General features: G+C 53.8%; 1 protein-coding gene across 3 annotated transcripts in view; it reads left to right on the forward strand.

Annotated features, from left to right (window-relative positions):
- Window positions 1-17,721, forward strand: part of SGSM1 (small G protein signaling modulator 1) — a 33,338-nt gene extending 15,617 nt beyond the window's left edge. For 2 of the 3 annotated variants that reach the window (XM_039561076.1, XM_039561077.1), the window contains 19 exons: window positions 276-407; window positions 937-1,061; window positions 2,771-2,838; window positions 3,212-3,375; window positions 3,768-3,897; window positions 5,145-5,315; window positions 6,192-6,330; window positions 6,599-6,663; window positions 7,030-7,175; window positions 7,716-7,844; window positions 8,285-8,467; window positions 10,170-10,241; window positions 10,747-11,328; window positions 12,023-12,147; window positions 13,311-13,393; window positions 13,648-13,757; window positions 14,027-14,123; window positions 14,484-14,651; window positions 15,011-17,721. In XM_039561076.1, the coding sequence (XP_039417010.1) occupies window positions 276-407; window positions 937-1,061; window positions 2,771-2,838; window positions 3,212-3,375; window positions 3,768-3,897; window positions 5,145-5,315; window positions 6,192-6,330; window positions 6,599-6,663; window positions 7,030-7,175; window positions 7,716-7,844; window positions 8,285-8,467; window positions 10,170-10,241; window positions 10,747-11,328; window positions 12,023-12,147; window positions 13,311-13,393; window positions 13,648-13,757; window positions 14,027-14,123; window positions 14,484-14,651; window positions 15,011-15,099 (2,778 nt within the window). In that variant the 3' untranslated portion in view covers window positions 15,100-17,721. The remainder of the gene's footprint in view (window positions 1-275; window positions 408-936; window positions 1,062-2,770; window positions 2,839-3,211; window positions 3,376-3,767; window positions 3,898-5,144; window positions 5,316-6,191; window positions 6,331-6,598; window positions 6,664-7,029; window positions 7,176-7,715; window positions 7,845-8,284; window positions 8,468-10,169; window positions 10,242-10,746; window positions 11,329-12,022; window positions 12,148-13,310; window positions 13,394-13,647; window positions 13,758-14,026; window positions 14,124-14,483; window positions 14,652-15,010) is intronic. The other variant, XM_039561078.1, reaches the window with a different exon arrangement.
- Window positions 17,722-27,921: the final 10,200 nt, after the last annotated feature.

The raw sequence follows: 27,921 nt of genomic DNA on the forward strand, positions 1-27,921 counted from the left end.
CTCATGGCACTGCATCCCAGGGTCTGTGTCCCTTGGGAACATCATGTGTGAACAGCAAGCTGAATCTGCTCTGTGCATTGCAAACAAAACTCAATCCTGGGGCTTCTCTGAGCTCGGACAGAGCCAGGAATCCCCTTAGAGCACCCTGAGGGAAAGATTTCTAGTAGTGACTCTCTCAAGTGTATAAGTGAGGAGGGAATGAGGTTCAAGAGAAGCTTTTGGGAAGCCAGAGGGTGTCTGTTCTCACCTCAGATTTGTGGGTGTGTCTCTTGCAGATTCAGAAAAGACATTCCAGTGGCAGCATGGATGACAGGCCGTCCCTGTCTGCCAGGGACTACGTGGAGTCCCTGCACCAGAATTCCCGAGCCACTCTCCTGTACGGCAAGAACAACGTCCTGGTGCAGCCGGTGAGTTCGTGCTGGGAAACCTGGGCTTTGAAACCCTGCTCTGCTCCCCAGCACCTCATTCTATCCCACATTGCTTTTGGGTGGAGAAAAGCACGTTTTTAATCTGTGAGGACAGTGAGTGGACTGTGTTTGTGGAGGTCCTGGTGATATGGATTCTCCCAGTGGGGTGGAAGAGCTCTGCTTCAGTCTGAGTAGAAACTCCTCTCCCTGCCCATTCTTTACCACAAAACTCCTTCTCCTGTCCCTTCCTGCTTTTTGCAGTCAAATAAATGAAATGCAAACTGCTTCTAGGTGGAGCTGTTAAGTTTTCCGTGCTGGGCAGTTGCTCTCAGCCCTTTTCCAAGGCAGTGAGGTGTCCTGGAGTCTCTGCTAGGAGGTTTTCCAGCAACACAGTGGGTTTCTTACTGTTTGTGACTGGGTGGGCTCAGGGGCAGCAGGCAGGACTGTGTGAGGGGCCAGGACTGGGCTCCAGGGCTTTGTGCTTCTGGCATCTTCCAGCTCACTCTGTCCCCGTGTTTCTTTTCCCAAGAGAGATGACATGGAGGCAATCCCGGGATATCTGTCCCTTCACCAGACTGCCGACATCATGGCACTGAAGTGGACCCCCAACCAGCTGATGAACGGCTCCGTGGGGGACCTGGACTACGAGAAGAGGTGACTGGCTCTGAGTATGCCAGGGCAGGGGGGGAAAAGTTCCCCTGGGCCAGAGTTTGGATCTGGTGTGCAAAGCCATCAGTGTTTTCCCAGAGCAAAATCACCATCCTTGAGCCTAGAATGGGAAGGAGGCTGGGGGAGGGTGGCAGGAGGTGGTGTGAGATGTGTCTCTGCTGGGAAGTGCTCAGTGAGGGAATGGGGCTTGTTCCAAAACGAACAGAGAGGTTTCATTAATTGCCCTGGGGGATTTTCTGAGGGGAACGCCCTCCCCTCCCTCCCAGGGCACAGTGCTCCCAGGTTTATCTTGGCTGTTGTCATCTGGGGACCTGAGGAGCTCATGGGCAGGGAAGAGAATCTGTGGGAGGGAGCAGGAGCAGCTCCCTGGGGATCAGGCTCGGTGACAGCTGTTTGGTGGTGCTGTTTTGGTGATCCTGGTGCAGGTATTCCGAGTTCCGTGGATTTATCCGAGTCCCTGGAGCTTGTTCTTCCTGAAGTCTGCTCCCTTGGCTTGGCAGGCAGAGTGGCAATGCCCTTCTCTCCTGGGGCACTGCTGGCCTTTCCTTTGCCACCTGCAATCCTTTCACAGGCCTTGCAGAATCATGCCATGTCCCAGTTTGCCTGAGAAACAAAATCCCTTTCCAGCAGCAGATGCTCCAGGAAAATGGGAGTGTTTAGGACACTGATGCTTTGACCTGGAGTCGAGATCTTCTTCAGCAAAACTTGGTCTCAGTTCTCTTCATTGTCAGTTGTAGTTTTTCGGGTTTTGTTTACCTGTGTTCTTTTCATCTCCCCTTTCTTCTTGGCCCCTGGGCTGTTCAGTTGTGCCTGGTACCCTCCCCTAAAATCTGTTTTCATCTCTACACTCCTTTTCTGAGTTCTCGTCTTGGGCATCAGCCTAAGCTCTAAAAATTTCCCAGTGTCAAGACGTGACCAAGGAAGAGAGGAGGCAGATGGCACAGTAAGTATGACTGTACAAGGAGTGACTCTTGCACACCTTCCTGTCCTTCACTGCCTTCACGAGCTGTTTTTAATGTTATTTAAGCACTATTTTTGTGAAGGCTGCTGCTGCTGCTCAGAATCTGGAAGTTTGCTTGGTTGCAAAGAAGTGGGATGTGATTGACACCCTCAGACAGCAGCTCTGGGCTCTCCAGAGGAATGAAACCCTGCCCTGTCTGGTGGCTACCAGCTCTCCAGCATGTTCTAGATTTGCTCAGACACCTCGAGGTGCCTGTGCTGAGACAGTTCTTGAACAGAAGCAGCTGAGATCAAATGTGTTGTGAGCTCTGAAAAAACCCCACAAATTGTGAGGGTTTACTTCCCCGAGCCAGGGCAGAGCAGCAGCCCAGGTTTGGACCTCACTGCACATTTCCTTAGGGCTCTGGGGCTGCTCCTGGTGGATTCTTGGGGTGCCCAGAGTAGCCAGGATCCATGGACACATTTTCTGTGTCTGGGAACAGTGTGAGGGTAGAGAAACCACCCAGGACAGGTGGGACAGGACTGGCCCTGGCTGAGCTGAGGTGGCAGGGACAGTTCCTGCTTCTGGAGGGATGTTGTCGCTCATCAGGCTGGCATCACTGCTCTGGGATCTCATCCTTTCTGTGGCTTTGCCTGGTTCCAGGGTATCTGGAGCAGGATCTGGAGCTGCCACAAGCAGCAGTAGAGCCTCTCACATCCCTGAGGCTCACAGCTTCCCTGTCACTCTGTTCCAGCGTGTACTGGGATTATGCCATGACCATTCGCCTGGAGGAGATCGTGTATCTGCACTGTCACCAGCAAGGTAAGGCCAGAGCCGGGGCTGCTGGGGGCTGTGTCACCCTGGCACTTGATCCCTTACCTCTGGGGAGGGCACAGGGTTCTGCTTTGGCTGCAGGACAGATGCCCAGAGCTCGGGGTGATCCTAGTGCTTCTAGGAAAGTCTTTCCCCCAGCTCCTGGCTGTGGTGCTTGGCTGGGAGTGCTCCCTGCTCTGATTTCCAAGGGGGTGATCCCAGCAGGCTTTCTCCAGGGCCTGTCTTATCCTGGACTTAGAGAAGAACCCACACTAGGAAGAAAATCCTTATTTTCCATTCCCTGAGCTTTCCTGCCCTCTGCCTTTCGGCCTGTGCTGTTTCTCTCGCTGATGGGTGCGTCTGCTCTCGCTGTTGCCAACAGTGGACAGTGGTGGCACGGTTGTCCTGGTGAGCCAGGATGGCATCCAGAGGCCACCTCTGCGCTTCCCCCGTGGAGGGCACTTGCTGCAGTTCCTGTCCTGCCTGGAGAACGGCCTCCTGCCCCATGGTCAGCTGGATCCACCCCTCTGGTCACAGCGGGGAAAGGTGGGTGCCTGTTCCTGCTGGGCTTCCCGTGTGGATCCTCTGCCTGGCATTAGCGGCTGCTGCGTTTTAAATGATCCCCTCCCAGAGTTAATAAGGAAAGTGGGCTTAAAATGTGGTGGTTTGGTTTAGCTCATGGCCTCACCCAGCTAAAGAGACCTTCTGGAGAGCTGGGGAGGGTGGCGTGGGACAGCTGCCCATGAGGGTTTGGTTCTGTGGGCTGTACTTAGGCTGTGCCCTGCAGGGTTATGGATTCACCTGCCACTGGAAACTTGATCCAGAGGCTGATCCAGCCCAGGGAATGTGCAGACATGGCAAAGCATGTGGGGCAGGAGCTCGGGAAGGGAGTGGTTGGGCCTGGGGTGTCTCGTGAAGGGCACGTTCTGCTCCCCCAGGGGAAGGTGTTTCCCAAACTGAGGAAGCGCAGCCCCCAGGGCTCCTCCGAGTCCGCGTCCGACAAGGAAGATGACGAAGCCACGGATTATGTTTTCAGGATCATCTACCCCGGGACACAGGCGGAGTTCGGTGAGTGCAGGGCATGCTTTGGGGGGTAGTAGGAGTTGGAACACGGTGCTGGTGGGCACGGGGCAAACCAGGAGGTGGTTCCAGGGAAGGGGGCTCTGGTTGTGTCAGTGCTGCCTGATCCTAAATGTCATCGTTCCTCCCTGGGAGGGTGGGGAGGCCCTGGCTCAGGGTGCTCAGAGAAGCTGTGGCTGCTCCATCCCTGGAAGTGTCCAAGGCCAGGCTGGATGGGGCTTGGAGTAACCTGGGATAGTGGGAGGTGTCCCTGCCCATCATCTCTAAGTTCCCTTCCAAGCCCAATCATTCCATGATTCTGTGGTGTTTTTTATTCTAACGTTCCACTTGCTACTGAGTGCTTTGTTTCTGCAGCTGCCCAACAGTGTCAGTGGTCAGAAAAAAACCTCTCTTACACATAATTTCAGTAAAAAGATTCACCTCGGTCACTTGGGGGCCACCTTCTGCCATCACAAGCCCCCAGGGCTGATTCTTCTCTTGCAGTCCCCAGGCTGCATTAAATCCAGTGATGTTCTGTCAAGTGTGGCTTCTGCAGCACAAAGGAGAGGTCACAGCACCCTGCTCTGGCTGCTGCCAGGCTGCACCCACCTGTCTTCAGTCCCTAACTCAAGGGAGGGGATGCTGCTGGATTCTCCAAACCAGAAATGCCTCTTAGTGTGTGGTGGTGAATGATCTGAGCCTGGCTGAAATGTCTGTACATTTGTCCTCACTCTTCTGTGAGATGCCAAGAGCGATTTTCTGACCTCTGGGGACATCATGGGTGACTTTATAAGGGGGAAAACATGAGTTTTAGGTAGAAGACTTGTGGAGTGTGTGTTAAAAAAGCTCTGAAATCTGATGGAAACCTTTTTCCTGTATTTTGGAGGCTACGAGGGAGAAACTACATCCGCTGTTACTCCTCCATAATGTCAACTGGGATTATTGTTGGTTCTCCCTGCCTTCAGCTGACTAACACAATTCAGTGAGTCAGATTAAAACCTGATTGAAGCTAAACCAGCAGATAGAGATGCTCCCTTCCGTGGCTGCCTTTTGATCTACTCGTTAAAATTCCAGGCTGGGGGCCACATTTTCTGGGAAATGAATTGCTGCCATCTCCTCAGCTGGCATCATGATAGCCTGTGCTGTTCCTGTGCACCTCCCCAGCCAGGGGTGCAACTGCATCATTCTCTCTTCTCCACAGATTCTTCCTTTCTCCCCTTTTCATTTGTGCCCTTGTCCTCTCTCCGTGTCTCTAGTTGCCATTAATGGTGCTTTTCACCCATTCCTTGCACCTGTGACTGCTGGGAGAGGGAAGATCATGAAGATTCCAGCTGGAAGCAAGATGGTGGTGATCCCTAAGTGGTGTCTGAGTCTCCCTGGCACATCCCGAGCTCTCCGTGCTGCTCTGGGCACCTCTTGGCATCAGTGTAATGAGCTGTTGGTTGGGTCTGGTGCTCAGCTCGCCTGTGTTGTCACTTGGCAGGTCCTGCAGAGCTGTCCCTGTCACCACCGACTGTCACTGACCCTTCAGCTCAGTGGGAGGGGAAGGGACTTTCGTAGGAATAATTCAGTATTTTTCCTGCCAATGTCAGTTATTCCTTATCCCAAGCAGGGAGAGTCAGTGAGACCACGGGAGAGTGAGGCCACTCTTGCCCAGCCAGAAGATGAAATTTCTACCACAATTTAATTTCCAAGGAGGGGTAAAAAGGATTATTCCTCATGGCCTGGGCTGTGTGTGGGTGGTACCTGAGCAGGACCTGAGGCCTTTGCAGCAGCACTTTGAGTTTAAGCAGGGATTAACAAGTGACAACATTCAGAGCTCCTGCTGTCCCTCTCAACCTCCTCATCCAAGTCTTCATCTCCTGTCTTGTGATTTGGATGCTCCCTTCTTTCCCTGAACTTTGGAGGGGATCCTTTGAGGGATGGGCCTTTTCCCTCCCAGTAATCGGCTCTTCCTGGGACAGCAGCTGATTTCAGTCCTGTTTTCTCTGCTCTCTGCAATCTGTGTTGGGTGTTGGGTTTCTGCCTTGGACAGCATGAAGCAGTTTAAGATCAGCTTTCTGAATTAGCTGGTTAATTAGCGATGGTTCTCTCTCATCAGTGCTCTTTGTTCCCTTTCCTCCCTCCTGAGCTCACCAGTGCTGTCATTCCCTGTGCTGGGTCCTACTTGGTTGCTGGAGCCTCCTTGGGAAGAGTGTGGGATGCTGCATTTGCCAATCAAAGCTCTCTGTTGGGCCCCTGTAGCTCCCGGACTCCAGGCCAGTGCCAGGCTGTACCTGATGCTCCTCTCTGCCCTCCTGCAGTGCCCCAGGACCTGATGGATGCTCCAGGGGCTGTCCTGCCCCCCATGTGGCAGCCCAGCACCCGCAAATCCTCCTGCTCCTCCTGCTCCCAGAGCGGCTCCTCCGACGGGGGCCCGGCCAATGGCTGCAGCCACGAGAGGTACAGGGACAATGGGCACAGCAGAGCCAGGGCTCAGTGTCTGGGGACCACGGCAGGGTCGGTGGGATGTGCCTCAGGTGAGGCTTGTCCCTGCATCTGGGACATCTCAGCTGCTCCATGGCCTGGCAGCAGGAATTGCTGCTCTGGACCTGGGCAGCGTCCCTGGTGAATCTCTGCAGGCAAAGCTGGATCAGTGGGATCAAAGTCAGGCTGAGGGGATGCACAGGAGCATTTCTTCTCCTCACATCCCGCTGGTTTTTGTTGGCAGAGCTCCGCTGAAGCTGCTGTGTGACAACATGAAGTACCAGATCCTGTCCCGGGCCTTCTATGGATGTGAGTACTTGTCACCTCCCTGCTGCCTTGGGATGTGTGCTGGGATAACGGATGAGATCCTGGGCTCTGCGCTGGGAGTGGTGCTGGGGCAGCTGGCAGTGGTCAGGGGAACTGGGACCAGTCTGCTGCACGTGCTCAGGGTGGGGAGCAAACAGCTGCCCTCTGACCCTCAGCCTGGAGCCCCGTGAGCAGCAGCACTGGGGGTACAGCATGAGGGACCTGTCCCAGTAGATTCCCTGCTCTGAGGGCTGGGTATGGCTGCAAGGGGGTCTCCCCCAGGGACCAGCCTCACCAGAGCTTTCTCCTGCTCTTCATCCTCGTTTTCCCCGGAGTTCCACAGCTGAAGGTGTGGTGTTCCTGCTGCAGGGCTGGCCTATTGCAGACACCTGTCCACGGTGAGAACCCACCTGTCGGCGCTGGTGAACCACAACATCGTGTCCCCCGACGTCCCCTGCAGCGCCAGCGCGGGGCTCACCGTGGACATCTGGCACAGATACCTGCAGGACAGCTCGGTAGGGCCATGCCCTGGGGACACACCGGCTCTGCTGGGCTCAGGGAGCCCAGGGCAGTGGCACTGAAGTGGGTGTAGCATGGGGAGGTGGTCAAACACGTCAACAAGTTCCTCAAGGAGGGAAGTCAGCCAGGCTGTCCCAGGCTGCACAGAGCCTGAGGCTCCTAATCCTTGGCACGTGGGAGCTGGGGAGTGAACACTGCTCTCCTTAAAGTGCTTCTGCTCAGAGCCTGCCTGCAGCAGTGTCTGTCACCCAGGTTCTGCTGTCCCGAGTGGGCTCCTGATGTGCTGCCAGGTCAGAGGCACAGCAGTGGCCCTCAGTGACTTTTGTGGGCCACTCTCTGGTATGGGGAGCTGAAATGCCCACCCACAGCAGCCTCTGGCTCTACTTAAGCCCAGGCAGGGCTCTGAGGGATCATCTATAGCAGATGGGCAGCAGGGCTGGGGGTGGTCGGGGTGGTGAAGGGTGGCACAGCCAGGCTGGGGACACTTTCACATCCAATGTACTGGCTGTGTCCCTGACCCCAGGCTCTTCCCACAGAGTTACGAGGACCAGGAGCTGCTGCGGTTGATCTACTATGGCGGGATCCAGCACGAGATCAGGAAGGCTGTGTGGCCCTTCCTGCTGGGCCATTACCAGTTTGGGATGACGGAGGCAGAGAGGAAGGAGGTTGGTGAGGGTGTGCTGCCAGCTCAGCAGCCCAGTGTGTTCACTGGTGTGCCCTGGTGCTGCCCAGTGGAAGGGGCTGTTTGCAGAGCCCACCCCGTGAGCCCACTGGGCCTCATGTCCACTCTGGACTGGGCTGTAGGTAGGAGTGGGACAAACACGTGGATCAGCAGGAATTGATCGCTGGCCTGTGCAGCTCCTCATGTTCAGTGCCTTGTGCACCTTGGAAGGGCAGGGAGGAGGTGGATGGGCATTTCTCCATCCAAATTTTGGCCACATTTTGTGGGTCAGGCACTGTGCAGGGTAAGGGTGACTGTGTCCCACCCAGCCACAGTTCACACGAATGTGCACCCCCCTGTGCAGGGCTGCTTGGGGCAGAGGAGGGGCTGGTTTGGGGCTCTCCAGGGACAGCCATTCCCAGCCCCTGTCCCCCTGTGTCCCAGGCTGACGAGCAGACCCGGGCGTGCTACGAGCACACGATGGCAGAGTGGCTGGGCTGCGAGGCCATCGTCCGGCAGCGCGAGAAGGAGTCCCACGCCGCAGCCCTGGCCAAGTGCTCCTCGGGGGCCAGCCTGGACTCCCACATCCAGAGGATGATGCACAGGGACTCGACCATCAGCAACGAGGTGAGGGTGTGGGGGGCTTGGGCAGTGCCCACCTGGAGTCGGTGTGGGATGGAGACACAGGTCCTGCCCATCCTCCTTCCCTGACTGGTGCCCACCTGTGTGTCTTGTCCCTTGCTGTAGTCTGTGGAAGTGAGATACTCATGGGGCACACGAGGATTAGCTCCATGGAAGATGGTTTGAAGTAGGGGTGAGGAGGAAGACCATGTTCCTGGCACTGAGGGGCTGTGAAGCAGGACACTGGGCTTCCTGGCTCCCTTTCCCAGCATGGAAGAAGCCTCACTACACCCTCAGTGCACTGCCTCATCCATGGGGACACACAGCACAGTGGGACTGGCTTTTAGCAATGCAGTGAGGAATGAGATCCACAGCTCAAACCAAAGGGTGTGGAGGGAAAAGCCTGTGAAAGAAAATGCAGTCCTGGGAACAGTCCAGGGAGTGTTTCTATGAGAGCTTTGTCCTTGGAGGAGAAGAGCCCAGCATGGCAGAGCATTCCCTGGCCTCAGGCTGCTGTCCCAGAGGTGAGGGGAGGTGAGCGCTGGAGACTTGATCTGCTTCCCTCTGGGAAGTTTGTGTGGGTGCTTTGGGAAAGAGTTGAGCTCAGCCCCAATCCTGCAGGCTACGTGTGTGCCCAGAGAGGGAGAGATGCAGGGAAGGCAGGTCTGAGCCAGGGCCAGGGTGGAACTGGATAATGCAGCTCTCAGGGTGAGCAGAGGCGCTGCTCCGTTGGCTGAAGCCCTGGGAATCATTCCCATCCCCTCAGCATCTCCACCGTGGCTCTTCCTTTGTACCTACATGTGCCTGTTCTGGGAACAGGCACTGGGAAGGGAGCTGGCAGAGTGAACACCAGCAAAGTTTCCCCCTTTTCCCATCTCAACCTGAAATTTCCTGTTTTAAGTGCTCCCATAGCAATGGAGGAAAACTGTCGCCCTTCCTCTCTCCACCAGAGCCCTGCCCAGCAAACACCCACAATACAAGGGTGGGGACAACTGCTGTTCTGATTGTGCTGTATTTTCTTAAAATCCTATTGTTTGTGTGTGATGTCATGGCCTCTGCTCAGTTTATGGGGAGGACTTGCTCCCATTGAGGGCTGGTTGCTCAGAGGGACCCCACGGAGCTGAGCACGGAGCTGGTGCCTGCAAAGCCCAGCCCTTCCCTCTGTGCTTCAGCTGGAAACCAGAACAGGGTGCTCGTGACTTTGAGAGGAGCTGCTTCCACTGAGCCTGGCTCAAAACATCAATATTTGTCCTTGAAGAAAAGGAAAAAAGCATGAATATGCTTGGAGGGACTGTTTTATAGCCTGACTTCATCGTTTATGTAAACTGAGCTGGGCTGAGCTGCATTGCTGCCAAATTAGGACAGAGATTTGTAGAAATTTGCACTCCAGGGAGGCAGTATGACCTCCGTGCAGGCCAGAGGAAAGCAGCTCCTTCAGACCTAACTCACAGTACTTGAACAAGTGCACTGGCCTGGGGCTTTGGCTTTGTCACCTTCCCAGCAGTGTCAGGGGCTGAAGCAGAGCACTGCTCTGGGTGATAGGGCAGCAGTGATGTGACAGCAACACCCTCCATGGATCAAATATGAGAATTTACTGGATGCATTTTCTGCTTGTTCTTCACCTGCAGAAGTGCCACCTCTGCTTGAGCTCCCTCACCCCGACCCTTTTTCTTTTCTTTCTCTCTGCCCTTTTCCCTGTCCCCTACAGTCCTCGCAGAGCTGCAGCTCCGGCCGGCAGAACCACGCCCGGCTGCAGAGCGACTCCAGCTCCAGCACCCAGGTGAGCACCTTGTCCCTCCTTTCCTTGACCCCACGGCTCTGCCTGGGCTTGGGCCGACCCCTCACCACAACTAAAATGATTTCTGGCAAACAGAACCAGTGTTGGAAGAGGTAAATGAGTCCCCAGCCTGCTTTGGAGCTATTAATGTCAGAACTGTGCTCTGCTTGTTGTGCTCAGTGTTCAGCTCTGCCCTGTGGCCTCGCACCTGAAGGTCTGTGGCTGCTTCCTCTGCTCATGCCCAGATGTTTTACACCTGTTGAAATTTCTGCCCAGTATATAATGCCAAGAAAAGCATAGTCCTTTGGAGCAGGGATTTGTGGGCTTGGGGCTGTGCGAACGACCAAGCGCTGGCTCAGATCCAGGGAGAAGAAGCTAAAGGGGGATTTTCCTTCCTCTCCACTGCTGCGAACACGTGCACTATGAGTGCACAGCTCTTGGGGACACAGTGCCTGTGTTCCCAACACTTGCTGAATGCCTGGGATGTCTTCCCACTCACCCTTTGCAGGTGTTTGAATCTGTGGATGAGGTGGAACAGACTGAAGTAGATGCTCAGCTGGAAGATGGCAAACAAAGCAAGATCCCCAATGGGACAGTTCCCAACGGCACGTGTTCCCCTGATTCTGGGCACCCCTCTTCCCAAAACTTCTCCATCACATCGGGGTTCTCTGAGCGCAGCTTCAGTAACGAGGACAGTGCCCTGGAAACCACCAAATCTTCATCCAGCTCCCAGGGAAAGGCTGCTGGGTCCGATGTGCCAGCCCCACCTGACACAGATAGTGTCCAGCAGGAGAAGCTGCAAGGCCAAGACAGCCTGGAAAGTGAATTTCCCACTGGTGGAACCGTGGACTTTGTCCCTGTGGGTAAAGGCTCAGCAGGGCTCCTGCATGACAGTGACACCGTGGCCCTGACTGTGGTGGAGAGCTGGGCAGACAGCGAGGCTGAGAAGCAGAGCCTGGTGGAGAGCGAGGACAACCTCTCCGAGGAGCCGGAGATGGAGAGTCTGTACCCACAGCTGGACTCTCTGACTGTCACTGATCTGACCAGCAGTGAACCAGCTGCTCTCTCCTCCACGGGTGTCACCTACTCTGTAAGTACAGACCTGTCCAGGGGGGGTTCTTCCTGGGTGCTTCACAGGACCACAGAATCCCAGAATGGTGGGAAGGGCCCTCTGGAGATCATCCAGTCCAACCCTCCTACCTGGAGCAGATGACACAGGAATGTGTCCAGGTGACACAGGAATGTGTCCAGAAAGGGAGACTCCACACCCTCCCTGGGCAGCTGTTCCAGGGCTCTGCTACCCTCCATAGAATGAAGTTCTTCCTCACGTCAAGGTGGAGCTTGTGTTTCAGTTTATGGCCATTGCTCCTCGTCCTGTCACTGGGCACCACTGAACAGAGTCTGACACTGTCCTTTTGGTGCACAGTTTGGGATGTTTGTATGGATTGATGAGATTCCCTCTCAGTCTTCTCCAGACTGACCAGCTCCCACAGTGTCTCTTCATGACAGAGATGCTCCAGATCCCAAATAATCTCTCTGGCCTATGCTAGACTCTCTCTGGCAGCTCCTTGTCTTTCTTGAGCTGTGGAGCCCAGCACTGAACACCACACTCCAGATTGCCTCACTGGGGCTGAGTGGAGGGCCAGGATTTGCATTTGCCTGCAGTTGGGCATAGAGGGGCTCCCACCTTCCACCCAAACTCTGCCCTGTCGCCCCACTGCCCTTGCGACTCTCTCCTTGCTTTTTACTGGAAAACAAATCAACTCTGCTCTTGTTTTGGGCAGCCAGAGCTGCTGGACATGTACACAGTGAACCTGCACCGCATCGAGAAGGACGTGCAGCGCTGTGACCGCAACTACTGGTACTTCACCCCCGCCAACCTGGAGAAGCTCCGCAATGTCATGTGCAGGTGGGGGCTGTGGGGGGCTTCCCGGGATTCACCCGCAGGCTGGAGCCTCAAACTGTGTTGTGGTTACTGAGTTTTGCTCCTTGCCTTCCTCCCCCAAATCCCCTCATCATCCCAGCGCTGGGGCCACAGCTCCAAGGACGCTGCGGTTCCCAGACTGAGGTGTCTGGCTGTCCTTCCCCTGTCACTGCTGTGTCCTGGGGTTTTGGCCAAGGCAGAGGCTCCCTGGGCTGCCCAGGAACCTAGTGCAGCCCGCCTGCTTTCTGAACTACGCCTGGAAAATGTTTTCATGAGGATCAGCCCACAGTGCTAACGTAGTGTTAATGAGAGAGTGCCTGAAGCACCGGAATGGTTTGTGCCTGCCCAAAATCCCGGGAAAGAACCAGACCTGGGTGCATTTCTGAGTCCCTGTGACTCCGAGCTTGCCTAGTGACACTCACAGAGTCAGACCAGCTCCAGCTCAGCCGCTGCTGCACAGGCAGCGAAGAATAAAATATTATCACTCATCTTGCAAACATGAGGAGAAGCTGCTGTTCCATCAGTGCTGTCACTTCACCCGACAGCCAGAGCTGCAGATCTCTGCTGAGATTAGACCTTCAGCACAGCACATTTTGGAAAACCAGTGGTCAGGCTGGAAAAGATCCTTCCCTTGTGCCAGCAGCAGATCTGAGTCCTCTCTGAACACATTTTGCCTTGCTACCAAATAAGGGAAGATATCCCTGCAGGGCTGGGTGCTTCCTGGGACACTGGGAATGGGAAGGCGAGGCAGGCAGTGTCTGCAGAGAGAACCAAGAGGATGAATGGAGGGAGAAGGATAAGAATGAGAGATTAACAAATTCTATCAGTCTCTGCCCTTTAACTAATGACCCCACTGTTCTGTACTTTCCCACTTTGCTTTTCCCTGTGCTGATTTTCCATGCAATGGCCATGGCACGGCCCTGGATTGACCCTGGATGTGGCCATAGCAGGGTGTAGATCCAGGACTGTGCCATGCATGTCCTACCTGGGAGTCACCACAAGAATTGAGTAATTTGCAGCACAGGGATAACAGAATGAACAGGTGTGATTTGCCCCAGCATCCTGGGAAGGGAGACAGGGCATGGGCAAGGGAGGTGGCAGGTGGTGGCACTCAGGTCCCAGGTCACCTCTCCCGCTCTCTCACACAGCTACATCTGGCAGCACATTGAGATTGGCTACGTGCAGGGGATGTGTGACCTGCTGGCCCCTCTCCTGGTCATCCTGGATGATGGTGAGTGGGTGGCTCTGCTCTGCTTTCCCTGTCCCTGTGTGTGGGGGTCTGCTGGGGGGATCTACCAGGTTGGAGGTGACCCTTTGCAGTGGAGTGCTTGGAGGCATGTGGAGCAGGATCCTGTTTGTCCATGGTGCTGCCTGGCTCCCAGGAGCCCACCTTGGGGCCAGGGTGGGCTTTTGGGAAGGATGTTGCTGTAGCAGCAGCAGCAGTGCCTGTGCAGCCCAGCAGTGATGTCTCTCCTCCCTGCACAGAGGCTCTGGCTTTCAGCTGCTTCACCGAGCTGATGAAGAGGATGAATCAGAACTTCCCCCACGGAGGAGCCATGGACACCCACTTTGCCAACATGAGGTCGCTGATCCAGGTGAGGGTTCCTGGCATGGGGATGGTGGCTCCTCACACCCAAGAGGGGAAGCTGGTCCTGGAGGGGCTGAGGAGGGGTTTCAGTGCTGGGTAGCAGGAGAGACAGCAGGGGCTCTAAGGACAGCCTGGAGCAGTGTGTGCCAGGAAAGGGAGGGAGGAGCTGGTGGGAGCTGATGCAGTAGGAGAGCAGTGGGATGGAGGGAAGTAGGCAGAGGGATGGCCGGTGCCTTGTGTGTGCATTCCTGAGTTTCCTTTTGCTTTTTTTGACAGATTCTGGACTCTGAGCTCTTTGAGCTGATGCACCAGAATGGGGATTACACTCATTTCTACTTCTGCTACCGATGGTTTCTCCTGGACTTCAAGAGAGGTGTGTGCTGAGACCACCCAAGGGTGGGGCAGGGTCCGTTTCCAGGCTTCTCAGCAGCTTTAAACTTAACTTGGAATTCCTTTTCACTTTTCCCTGGTTTATGTCTGGCTGATTGTTCTGTCTAGATACACAACCTGTTGTTCCAGAGCTGCTGCTGAGCCTTTCCACGAGTGTGTCCTGGGGCCTGTGTCACCTGCTGCAGGGCAGAATATTTCTCCCTACAGATGACAGATTTACTGCTTCCAGCTGGAGCAGGTTCCTGTGGGAAGGAAGCACCCAGCATGTCTCCCCAGCGCTGCTGTGAGCTCTGAGGGTCAGGGTGGGGTGAGTGGAGTGGTAACTGCTGTTCTCTGCTCACAGAGCTGGTGTACGACGACGTCTTTGCCGTCTGGGAGACCATCTGGGCTGCTGCTCACGTGTCCTCTGCTCACTACGTGCTCTTCATAGCCCTGGCCCTGGTGGAGATGTACCGGGACATCATCCTGGAGAACAACATGGATTTCACAGACATCATCAAGTTTTTCAATGGTACAGCTCGTGCTCTGTCGGGCTCAGTTTGGGGCAGCTGCTCGGGTGTGGGCAGCACGTGGCTGGCTGTGGACACATCTGGACAATGCTGGAAATGTTGAACACACCCAGAGCTCTGAGGGGTCTGGTGGTGCTGGGATCCACCTGCCCTCCTCAGCAGTGGCCAACCTGGACGTGTTGAAGGGAGCAGGGGGTTGGGCTGTGCTTCCTGCTGCTTTCCCCATCCCAAGGGGCTGGTTAAGGATGGCTCTCCAGAGCCAGGTGTCCCTGCGAGGTTTGGTTGGGAATGTGGGCAGCAGAGCTGTAGGGGTGGGGGCTGCTCAGGTCTGACCTGTCCGGTCCCTCTGTCTGTGTTCCAGAAATGGCCGAGCGCCACAACACCAAGCAGATCCTGAAGCTGGCTCGGGACCTGGTCTATAAAGTGCAGACTCTGATCGAGAACAAATGAAGGACCCTGGGGCAGACGAGGCACGCAAAGAGCCGGGACTCCCCTCCGATACTTCCTCCCTTCTCCTGTTTCTCCAAGTGCCACACCTGTGGGACTCAGGTGGTGGGACATGTGCTGCTGTGTGAGCTGGGAGTCCCCTGGGCTCAGCACAGGCCCCGGCTCAGACCTTCTGCAGTGACTCAACCAAAGATCCCTCCAGGTGTGTTCCTGTGCCGGGAGCAGGACCAGGCAGTGGCTTCCTGGCCTTGGAGGGGCAGCAGCTGCCATGGCCACCAAAACTGCCCAGGCATTGCCACATCCCAGGGCAGAGCTGGGGGAGCCGAGCTTGGTGGCACAGAGGGAAAGCTGATTCCTTGGAAAGCTGCTTCCTTGGGCAGCCCTTCCCTGTGGTGTGGGAAGGCAGCCAGCCCTGCGAGCTCGGGCAGCACAAGGATGCTGCCAGTTCTCAGCTTCCCACCAACACAACGAGGTTCTGCCAGTAATGGGGGGGACTTTGATCACAGAAACTCCTCTTTTGATCTTGTCCCTCAATGCATTGCTTCCCCTTCAGTATTTTATTTTTTTTTAGGGCGCTGTTTTCTCCCTGGGATTTTACATTGTTCCTACAGTATCTGAGCACACAAGAGCTTCATGTGTGGATGGATTCTCAGAACAGCTCCAAATTCAGCATTGGGGTTTATTTTTCAAAATCCAGCCTCTGTAATGTTCTCTGAACGCTGAGAAATCTGGTCCCGACCTCCTCTGGGAACTCCAGGCTGGCGGTTTCCTTACCTGCCTTACTTTAGCTGCTTGTGGTAGGAGTCTGGTCTCCTTGTTGATCCTCTGAGCTCCTGTGAGGGAAGGGCTCCTCAGAAGGCAAGTCAGAGCTCCTAATTATCCTGACTTTCCCTCTGACAGAGCCTGTCTGTCCATTAAGACCGGCAGCTCGAAGCTCAACAGCTCAGACAATCCCCTTGGTGCCTGGAGGTTTCCCATGTGCTTCAGGGCTGGCTGTTGAGTCCCCTAATCCCACTGAGCATCTCCAGTTAGGTCTTGGTGGACTTCTCCCACAGGCCTGTGAGAGGAAACTAGCCCAAGGTCCCTGAGTGGTCTTTGCTTTGGGAAGATGCACTTGTGTGGCCACTTTTCCTGTGGCACAGCCTGGAGCCCACTGCATGAAGTGCCTCTCCAGCTGCTGTGTCCCACACAGGCTGCCCTGCAGAGGCTTTGGAGTCATTTTTCAACTCAGGTAAAAACAATACAGGAAAAGGAGAGGGGTGGGTGGATGGAGGGCCCAGCCCAGCCGGGGAGGGCAGTGCTGGGGGCACTGGGCTGGAGCTCTCTCTCTAAGGGTACTTTCTCTCAAGTTTTGCTGCAAAAATTTGTGTTCCTCCCGGGTGCAATGTGTGCTGTGTGTGTGCTCTCCTCTGGCCCTGCTCCTGCCTTGCTGCTGGAGTGCTCCCATGGGAGGGAAAGGGGCCCTTCCTTCTCCCATGGAACATCTGTCTGTGCTGGTTTGTGTTGGCTCGTGGCACGTGTCAGATGTTGCTGGCAGAAAAAAGGTGGTTGTCAGTCTTCACCAGAGAAAACTGCTGCTTCAAGGAAGGCCTGAGGAGCGTGGTGGAGTGGTTTGCTGTTTCTGAGCAAATCAGCCATTTCTGTATACTGGGACATGGAGGTCGCAGCTGGAAAAGGCAGTGGCACATCCTGAACCCTTTGGGGAAGGGGCTGGGGCAGGAGGAGAGCAATGGGCAGCCCTTCACTCCTCATAATCCCAACTGATGTGTACAACAATCTGGGAAATTCCCTGAAGTAGTAAAACCCCAAAAGGTGCTGGGCTGTAGTAGCATAGGAAACAAAGAGCTTGAGATCTGCCAGTTCCTGTGAGAATCTTTCATCTTTCCACCAAGCAGAGTGAAAAGCTCGTGTCCTCCCTCCTTCCCAGGCTGCTCCTGTTCCCTCAAGGTTCTAGGACAGATCTGTCACCTGTCTAGAGGCAAAGGGAAGCACTCTGTACTCCCCTTCCTGAGGGACAGGGACCCACAGGTCACCTGAAACACCACCTGACCAAGCAACGTCACTGACACGTAACCTTTCAAGCTTCATTCCTTGGTTTTTAAACAAAAACAGCCAAGAAATTCTGCACAATATTTGCTGTCTGTATTAACTGAGAGTGTCTTTGGGCCGCTCAATAGCAGTGTTTTTTGAATAATTTCTGGGGTGGGGGGGGAAAGTATTTATTTATTGATTGTACCTGACTGTGTGTCCTTGTGTGCTGGCGTGTGAGTGCGCGCTGTTGTGCAAATGGAGATAGAAATTTTCAATGTTATTTACAATATCTTGTAAATGTTTACCAGAGAATCGTGTCTATATATAATATATATACAGTATAGAGAGAAAATATGTGAACTAAGTGGGTTATTTTTTGAGGGGGGAGGAGTGAGAAATCGTTTGCTTCTGAGAACTGTGTGGTTTCTATAGCACCTGTTCCATGATGTGCCAATCTGTCACTGTCCCTGTGCTGGGAGAGTTGCTCTGGTGGGGCAACAGGAAGCTCAGAGCAGAGCCAGCATCACAACCTCGGTTTGGCTTCATCTTAGTTCTGACTTTAAGACTGGACAAGAGGGAAAAAAAAAAAAAAAACCAAAATGAGGGAAAAATAATATTAAAAAGTTTTGTTTCATCTGTTTTGCAGGGCAGGTTCTTGTGCTTGTGGGGACCCACAGTGAGGCACCACCAGGAGCCTGGGGCCCTCTTTGATGGTTAAAAGCTGCTAAGAAGCTGAAAAGCAAAGGTTTTGCTGTGCAGCTGTTTGTGGGCCTTCTCCGGCCTCAGCCTCTCCTGCCTGGCTCTGCCCCACTGCCAGATCCCCACGAGATAAAGCCTTGTTCTGGAATTCTGACAGTGGCAATCATGGCTGTGGAAGCCAGCAGGGATCTCTCCCAGCCGTGCAGCCAAGGATGGCCTGTTTGCCATGCAGGAGAGGCCCATCACCAGGGAATGCTTGTCCATATACAGTAATCTTGTCTTGGGGAAGAGGAATGTCTCATCCCAGCAGCTCCGTGCAGCTGAAATCCACCCCCCACAATGGCACTGCCAGCCCAGGACTATTTTAGCCTGTTATTGGCTCTGTGGGACCAGGGACTGGAGCTCTGTGTTTTAAACTGACAGAGGGCAGGGTTAGATTGGATTTTGGGAAGAAATTCTTTACTATAAGGCCCTGGCACAGGGTGCCCAGAGAAGCCGTGGCTGCCCCATCCCTGGAAGTGTCCAAGGCAAGGTTGGATGGGGCTTGGAGCACCCTGGGCTAGTGGAAGGTGTCCCTGCCCATGGCAAGGGGTGGAACTAAGTGATCTCTAAGTTTCCTTCCAACCCCAACCGTTCCATGACTCCACGCTTTCTGAGGAGACTGCTGCACTCCTCTGGGTGCAGCAAGGGTTGCATGTGCTGCCAGCCCATGTTCTCTGCTCCAGTCGCTCCAGAGCTGAGCCTGAGGAAGGATGGGCTCCATGGGCTGAGAGTTCAGCTCCCATCACACCCTCACTCCAAACCCTCACCCACGTTGCTGTGGGGTTTGGGGTTTGTCTCAAGCTCGAGCTGCTGCTCAGATCATCTCGGTGTGTGTAAATCCACTGCGTGTTTGTGTCCTGGCCCTGTGTTCCCCTGAGGGAGTGACAAATGGATTCTCTTCCTGCATTTGAGCTTTCTGCTCATGCAACCTTCCAACGAGCTCCTGGTCCCCATCTCTTTTGGTGTCACCTGTGCAGACCCTTTAGAAGTTGTATTTGTTCCTAAATGTGTGATTTTCCTAGTTTTTCTCTTGCTGTGTTGAAGTCTCTGAATCGCTTTGCTGTGAACATTTTTCATGAAGACTGAGAGGGGTTTTTGTGTGGGAACTTCCTGCTGCCTCCCTGTCCTGCTCTCATCCAGCCCCTGGCATGGGGAACATCTCTTAACTCATCCAAATGCTCCTCATAGTGCAACGTGAGCCAGCAGTGTGTCAGCCCTTGTCACTGACAGGTAAAAAACAGGCTGAGAGATGGAACTATTGAAGAGGTGGGTGGGGATCACAGACCTCATCCCAAAATCCCATCCTGGAGACACAAGCCTTGTGGCCAAGAGCAGTTTATGGGACAAGGTTCTTCTTATTTGTTCTTTATTTATTTATGACTTACTTTGTCTGACTATTTTCCCTCTCTTTCCTGGTTTATCCTGAGGTTGGTCCCCTGCACTGAGAGCCACTGTGGCCCATGGGGCTCTGACCAGGGGGATGGGACCAGTTTTGGGATTCTCATCATCTTAAGTTTGCTTTTGAAATATCTTACAATATCTAAATCACTTTTCTCTAGAGGCCCAGTGGGAGCCTCTGAGCCTTTGATCAGTAGGACCAAAATGATGGTCATGTCATCAAAACCTCTGTCTTATTTCTCATTCCGTTTGGGAATTTCCCCAAGTACTGAGCAGTTCTGGGCTTGTCTTCAGCATTTTACTATTGTGCAAGCACAAATTGATAGAGCACAATGTAGAGATGGGAGTTCCAACCCTTCCTAGCACTGTGGAAGGGTTGGAACTCGCCAGGACCTGTGTCAGAAATTCCTATGAAAGCTTTTTCAGACACCCTGAAGGAGATCAAATGCCACTGATTGTTCCTGCTGTTCCAGTGATCTCATTCAAGGTCAGCATCCTCATTGCCCTGAATAATCAATATTTCACTGATGAAGGCATCTAAACCTTTGTGGTCCCTGGTGACACCACATTTCTTTTCTCTGGTGGCCACATGGGCCATGGCTGAGGCCATTTGGTGCCGTAGCCTTACACGTTCACACAGCTCATTTTGTGGATTCCTTCTCAACTTTGCCCGAATCCTGTACTTCCCGGAGATTGTGCGCGGTTGGAATAACCATGGAAGTCTTTTAATGTGTCTAATCTAATCCAATTCCTAATTTAATTTTAGATTGGTGATAAGCATATTCCACCTTAAATTCCCGTGCAGTAGTTTAATAGCTTCCTTTTATAGATGGATTTTGCACATGGAGGCTGAGCAGAGCCCACGGATGGCGCTGCAGGGGACGGTCCCTTCTCCATGGTGGCTCCTGAGCCACCGGCAGAGGGCCATGACCAGGAGCAAGGGCACTTTGCATCAGTGCTTTGATAAGGGGGAAAAAGCACCATTTTATCCTTTTTTTAAACTTTTTTTTAAAAAATGAATTAATGCTGAAATTGAAACTATGCACAAGATCTTAAGTACGTGAAAGTTTTAGGGATGAGTATGGCTTTGCTGCTAAGGGCAACAAAGAATTGAAAATCTTGATCCTGGATACTGAGAGACTAAAAAAATGTCATTGTGTGACTATGTAAGAGCGACTTAAATTCTCAGAAATTCAGTCCCTCTGGAGAGTAATTCTCAGAAGCTGGGGAAGAAACTGTTTTCCCAAACAGAATTAAGGAAAAGCTTTGAAAATACAACGTGGATGTTACCTCAGACCCACGATTGTTACTCCCCTTGTTCAAGGAGTGTTCTGGAGAGGGTGACAGGGTGTGACAGCCATCGTGGGGGCTCTGTGGGACAGGGAACTACCCCTCAGCACAGGGATTTGAATGTATCTGGTGTCCTGGCATTAGACTTTTCTGTTGCCCTACACAGAATTGCTGCTTTTCTCTGTTGGATGCCATTTTGGTCTCTGGGAGTTGCTCGATCTGAGCTTAATGAGCACTTAAAGCTTTTAATCTATTTGTAGAAGTGCTGCTAATGTTCTTAGGTTATCTGAATTCCACACTGTGGTATAATATCTGTTTTATATTATTTTATTCATGCTTTTGGGTTGTTTTTTTTTTAATGTAAACTGTTCATTATTGTTGTTGAGAAAGAAAAATTAAAGCTCTATTCTCTATGGTTAATGTATTTTCAATTCAATCAGATCCTGGTGGTTCTTTCCGGCTGCGCGGTCCCTGGGAAGGCAGCAAACAGGGATACCCTGAGCAGGGAGTGCCCAAAATGCTCTGTATTTCCACAGATTCCAGAGCCTTCTGTTGCTCATGGTGAGTGTCCCCTGTCCTGGGGGTCCTGGGGCTCCTTTTTGCACCCTCCTTGCCCTCACAGTCTTTGCTTTGCCCCATCCCATGCCTTGGCCTTCTCTGTCCAGCCTTGCTGACCCTGTCCCTGTCCCTCTGGGCAGATGTGTGGCAGTGACACCTCCTTGGCTCTGCTGGCACTGTCACCTCCATCCTACCTCTTGCTGTACCTCCCCTGTAACGCAGAGAATTTAAACTGATGGTGAAACAGAGCAATTGAAGAGGAGGAAAAGGGCTGGGCCAGGTCCTTGGTGCTGCATGGAGTGAACTGCCACAGACAGGGCAGATGGGGAGGTGACAGAGGGCCCTGGCATGGGGCAGCCCAGAGCTGGGACATGGTGGTGATGGTTTATACCTGATCCTGTGCTGCCAGCTGGGGTGTGCAGGAGGTGAAGGAGTGCATTCTGCAACGGTGCCCAAAATGACCTTGGACTTGATCTTAGCATTTCCTGGATCAATCTCCAGACCTTTAAACTGGCACTGATAGGATGGGCTGCGGTGCCTTTTTTGTAGGGAACAGGAGGGACAAGTTTTTCATCAAAAACATGAGGAGGACAAGCTGCCTGTGGTGCCTGCCCCTGCTCAGGGCTGGCACTTGTCACCCCTCTAGACTCCACAAGATCCTTGGGTGCTCTTCCAAAGGGGGATGTCGTGTGTGGGAATAGGGAAGAGGTGCTCCCAACCACCTTTCTGTGGTGTGGGTTCCTGCACTGCTGTTGGAGGCAGGAGGGCTCCACATCCACCCCAATGTTGTGTTTTAAGCAGCACAGAATTTAACTGCATTTCTAAAAATGGCAGTGCAAGGAAGGCTGGATGCTCGCTCCAGATTCCTGCCTCTACATACTTATGAGAAGAGGCTTAATTAAATAAATCCTGGTATTTAATTAATCCTTAATATGTTTGCTTCTTGAGGCATGTTTGCTCTAATGGCCCAGCCCCAGTTTCCAGTGTAGGCTGAGGTTTGCAGCAAGCTCACAGCTCAGAACTTCAAAAGCTGATGAAGACACTCCCCAAACATCCAGAGTTTGCAAAATGTCAGGGTGGGATTCAACCAGCCCTTGCAAATGTGTTAATTACCTGATATTAATTGGCAACCTAATCACCAGAGGCCACATCCCCAAGGTGCCAAAGCAGGAATGCTCTTTGTTCTGGTGTGGAGAGGCTGGCAAAAATCCTACCGTTCAGATGGAGGAAAGCAAATGATCCTAAAAGTGAATTTCATTAATTTTTAACTTGGGATAGTTTCTCACAAAAGCAGCTATCCTGAGATTGTGCTTTGAAGTGCATGGAAATTTCCATCAATTGCCACCTCCATGCAGGGCCCGAGACAGCAGCTGGTGAAGCAGCCCCAGAGAGGCAGCAGCTCTGTCCTGTGCAGGAAGAGAAACCATTCCCACCCCTTGCCAACAAGGGCTCTTCAGGAGATGTTCACCATCAGCCAGGGTTGGATTATGAGAGCTCCTCCAAAGGGTGGTGGCAGCCCGTTTTTTCTGTGCTCTGTTTTGATCCTCTGCTCCATGAGCCCAATCCTTTGGCTCCTGAGCTGCTGTGGCAGATGAACCAGTTTGGCTGTGGCCCGTGCCCAGGGCTGGCTGTGATGGGGGGCACTGGGGGCTGTGCTGGTGAGCCCAGCTGTGAGTGCTTGTCCTCACACACCCTCCTGCCAGGCTCTGGCACGTGGCACCGGAGCTGGGAAGGACCTGGAGTATTTATAGCCCTTGTTAACATGCATGAATGGACATGCTGAGTCCTGGCACAAACATCTGCCCAGGTGGGTGCTGTCCTGGCAACACCCCACGCTCCCTCTGCCACCTTAAGGTGCTCCAGCATGTATTTCAGAGAGGCCTTTTCCAAAGGACAATGAAGCTGAAAATTCAAAGGCTGATCCACAGCTGTAGCAATGCCTGGGCAAACCCTGCAGAGAGGCCCAGTTTGCACAGCCACCACCACCTGAGTGATGCAGGGTAAAGGGCTGACAGCCTTGGGTTCCTACCCAGCCCTGCAGCACTGGGGGCTGGAGGACTCTACAACAGGGATTTTGCTAGCCTGGGATTGGGAGCCTCAGGGCATCACAGAGTGGTTTGGGTTGGAAGGGACCTTAAAGTCCATCTCATTTGCAGGGACACCTTCCACTAGCCCAGGTTGCTCCAAGCCCTGTCCAACCTGGCCTTGGACACTTCCAGGGATGGGGCAGCCACGGCTTCTCTGGGCACCCTGTGCCAGGGCCTCCCCACTCTCACAGAGAAGGATTTCTTCCTAAAATTCAATCACACCTTCCCTTTGTCCGTTTAAGTTCTCCTTTTGCTCACAATTTTTGAGTGCAATGACTGAGGTGGAGCAATCCATGCTCTGGCAGTTGCAATGAGCTGTGGATGTACCTCACAGCCATGAAAAACGAGCTCAGATCCAGGAGACAACAGCACAGGGATGTGTTAGTCCGGTCCTTAAGCACAAGGAAGTACCGTGCTTTTTCCTGGAGCATTTCTCAGGAAGTGAAAGCATTTCTGCAAGGCTTTGGCAGCCGTGTTGGAATGACATGTGAGTGCTTAGGAGTTATCAGAGAGCTCTCTGTGATAGTGCAGCACCGAGATTATCCGTGCTGGTTCAGTGGATTTTCTGAGCAGTTTCCAGGAGTTCAGTGAGGCTCTTGGGGAGGAAGATGCTGTCGTCACTGTGCTCGGCTTGGGGTTCAGCGCAGTGTCTGGTTTAGTGACTGACCTGGCCCTTGGGTGGATGAGTTTGAGCTTTTTTTAGTTCAGCAAATGGAACACAGATCCTCGGCTTTATCGCCGTGACTAAGGACGTGTTGTTGTTGGCTGAGTTACAGGAGTGCGCTGAAATCTGAGTCACTCTTCTGCTTGGGAAAACAAAAGCAGACTCCCAGGAAATCTGCATCCCTTTGTTCTCCCCACAGCCCCCCAAGTCTGACCACGTGCTGTTGCTGATAGCACTGGGATCGGGATGGGGCCATGTCCTCACCCAAACCAGTGCAGGCAAAACCACCAGGGATTATATAACTGGCAACAATCCCACACCCACCGGTTCTTCCCTCTGTTGCACTGAAACCTCCGTGACGGTGCAATCTAACAACTCCTTCCTACTGGAGAGCATTATACATACAAATTTGACGCTCAATTATCCTTGTTTCTTGGCTATGGCTGCTTTCAGCAGCTGAGGTTTGACAGTCTCTGCCTTCCCAAATTTCTCCTTTCTGGAGGGAGAAATATTGTGTGGACACCACGGTGTAATCCCACAGGTCCTGGGCTCCCTCGGAGGGGAGATGCTTTTTCCAGGGTCTGGCAGAGCTCAGCCTTCACAAGGACATTGGACTGTGTGTTTCACAGACTCTTCCCTTTAAATCAAGACTCTCTCCCCTGCCTTCCTTCTCCCAGACCTGTTCCTGAGTCAAACTTGAGGATGGGAGAGGCAGCAATGGGGCCCCATGGCCAGTGGGGTTTTATTGGGAAGGCAGTGCCAGGGCTGTGCCCTCCCTGTGCTCTGAGCCAGGCACTTGCTCTCTGTGTAGCTCTGCACTGATTTCCATGGTGGATGAGCATGAAGAGGTGGGAAAGGAGCTTTTAAGGACAGCTGCTGTGGTGGTGATGGGGAGTGGGAGGATTTCCTGCTTTCCTTTACGCAGATTATATGTGGTGGGCAGTGGAGCACCTTCCTGCAGTGCTCAGTGCCTGAGGTGTGTGGGGAGCTCCTGCCTGTTTCCTCCTGGGGCCCATCCTGAGCTGTCACCAATAGTTCTGGCTTTTGTAGGAGAAGCTACCTGGTGGAAGGTTGCAAGGCAAGACACCGAAGTACTTCCCTGCTGAGGGCCAGAGCCTTTCAACACCACGTGGGCCTGGGAAGGGTGGCAGGGGAACACTGGAAGATCAGTGCTCCCCCTGCCCCAGATGGGCTGTTTTTGCATACACCTCCACCTTGTCTCCTAACAGGAGCAACTGGCTCAGCAGGAAGAGACGGAGACTTTTCCTGGCTGGAACAAAGGAGGGGATCTTGTCGCACCTGCCGAAGTCAGGCAGGGGTGGGACAGGGCCGAGACAGAGCAGGGGCTGGGGGGTCTGCCTGTGACCCTCCGGTGTTTGTCCCTGCCCTCAGGTGTGCAGGTGTGTCATGGGCAGTGTCCACGTGCCATTTGCAATTAACCCATTTCTCCACTGCAGGGCACTGACAGACTGTGTGAGAGGAGCTAAATCACCAGAGCAGCCCCACTGGTGCACGGAACATTCCCTGATATTCCCTGGTTTATGCCATTCTTTGCTCAATTCTGAAGAGATCCCAGCCTGGAAATTAATTGTATGGTGGAGAGGAGAAACAGTGGCATTACTCATCGGAGGAGTGGAGCCTTTTGTTTGAAAACTGTATCTGAAGAATGGAAACTTCACAGATACGGGGCTTGTCATTCTTTTCCATGTGCAGGCACTCCTTCACTGCATATTGCTGCTTGTCATCCCACTGAGGGCTCCAGTGAAGTCATAAAACAGAGGGTCAAAGCTCAGATGTCTGTGAGATGGGTCTGGCAGTGTCTGTTCACTATTGCCAGCCACACTGCAGGGTGGAATTACAGCCCTAATTCATATACATGGGGTGAGAGGCCAGGGCTCTGCATTTAACTCTGCCCCTATTGGGGTCACCTCTGCTCTGCTACGTGCTGATAAACTCAGTGGGAGAAAGATTCCTGTAGGGTCTCAGGTGGGGACAGAGCACAGGGGAAGAACCTTTCCAGGAGCCAGGGCTGTGAAACATGCCAGGTCATGTCCTTGGCCTCTGCTCACTGCAGGACGCACACTGGGGGTGTTGGAGTGTGTCCAGGGAAGGGAACAGAACTGAGAAAGGGTCTGGAGCACCTGAGGGAGATCAGCCTGGAGAAAAGGAGGATCGAGGGGGGACCTTCTGGCTCTCCACAACTTCCTGACAGGAGGGTGCAGTCAGGAGGGAGTCGGGCTCTGCTCCCAGGGAACAAGGGACAAAACAAGAGGAAACGGCTTCAAGCTGTGCCAGGGGAGATTTAGACTGGATATTGTGGAAAATTTCTTCATAGAAACGATTGTCAGGCATTGGAATAGGCTGCCCAGGGAGGTGGTGGAGTTCCCATCCCTGGAGGGATCCACCAGATGTGTCGATGTGGAGCTTGGGAACATGGTGGCCTGGGCAGTGCTGGGGGAACAGCTGGACTCAATGGTCTCAGAGGGCTTTTCCAACCCAAATAATTCTATGATTCTAAGGGAGTGGCAGCACTGGGGTGGCACTGGGGTGGCAATTCTCCTGCCTGGTGCCAGGGCTGGGCTGTGATGGCCGGGGGGTTCTCGTCTCCCTGTGCAGCACTGCCGGTCCCACAGTTCCCTGCTCTGCGCTGGCCCCACACTACAGTCATTCCCTTTCCCACAGGTTCGGGGTGTCCCCAGGACAACAAGGGCCAGGAGAGGCTTAGGATTCGGCCCCTGCGGCCCCACACCGGTCGGGCCCGGGCCTGCTCCGTGCCCAGCACTGCCCCGCAGCGCTGCCATCCCGCTGGAGCTGCTCCTGCCCCGGGCCTGCCGCAGCTTGAACCAGCCCGAGTTTCTGTGGCCACTTTGAAGCTCCCAGGTCTCATCTCCTGGGGGAATTCACAGAGGCACCCGCTGAGGCTCCTCCTCACACAGCGGGAAACAAGACAGCAGCTCCTTGGGAACACGGCTGCTCTCTTGAAGCATCCATTTGAATGCAGCTCCCAGGGCTATGGAGCCTCCGGAGCCTGGCATGCCCAGTTCTCTGGCTCTGTCACTGTGGAGGTGTTTTTGTGGAGGGAGCTGCCATTAAGCGGCTCCTGAATAACTGATCAGGCACTTTCCTCATTCTCTATGACTTGCTGAGAGCCCCGTGTGCTGGAGCAGGGGTTCCCAGCCATGGGTGGAACAAGAACCGCTTCAAAGAGGTGTAAGAGGCAGGAACACCCTCCTTGCAGAGGCACCGGTCCAAGTCATGGATCGCCCTCCTCTGCGCCGGAGCTGCAGGGAAGGTGCTGGCAGGGAAGGGTGGCTGAGGGGATGGGTTATGGCTTGGCTTCTAGAAAAGCAAAAGGCAAATGAGTCATGGAATTGGGATCCCTTTGTGTGGTGAAGATAAAAGGGTTGCCAAGGTGGGGAAAACACCTATATTATCCTGATTTGGGAGCAAGGGGGGAAGCTGTGGGAAAGCGATCTTAATTTACATGGGATGTGGGTGGGGTCAGAGGAGGCGAGGCAAGCTCCGTATTCCTGCTGCTGTTACAAGGCTGGATGTTTTTGCTGCTGACACCTTTCCTCTTGCTTCCATCCATGCACCTGCTAAGGAGCAGCTACAGTGACTCTGTATGGCTCCCTTGGAATGGATCACGGAGAGATCCAGCAGCCCCACTGGTTCAGGACCCCCGTGCCTGCAACAGAAGGAGATTTGGGCTGGTTACAGGCAGATGAGTGAGTTCCCCATGGAGGGCAGGGACACAGGACCAGCTGCCTGGTCTTTCCCTGTCCTGCCAAGAGCTGGCTGAGGACATGGAGATGCGTTTTCCATGTGCCATGGTATCACCCTGGCCTGTGGCCAGCCCATCATCCACACTCTCCTTCCTCCTGCCGTGAGTCACGGCCTCACCTCGGAGCCGACTTTGGACTCCTCAGCAGGGAACCACACCTTTGGTAATGACAAAAAGCAGCATTTGGAGCTTTTGAACTGTGGCAGCTGTGGCATGGAGAGGATGCCAGCAGGCGGATCCAGTGACTCTGGTGCCATTCCTCAGGAGGGGAC

This window comes from Corvus cornix, chromosome 15, assembly GCF_000738735.6.
Source record: "Corvus cornix cornix isolate S_Up_H32 chromosome 15, ASM73873v5, whole genome shotgun sequence".
NCBI lineage: Eukaryota > Metazoa > Chordata > Aves > Passeriformes > Corvidae > Corvus > Corvus cornix.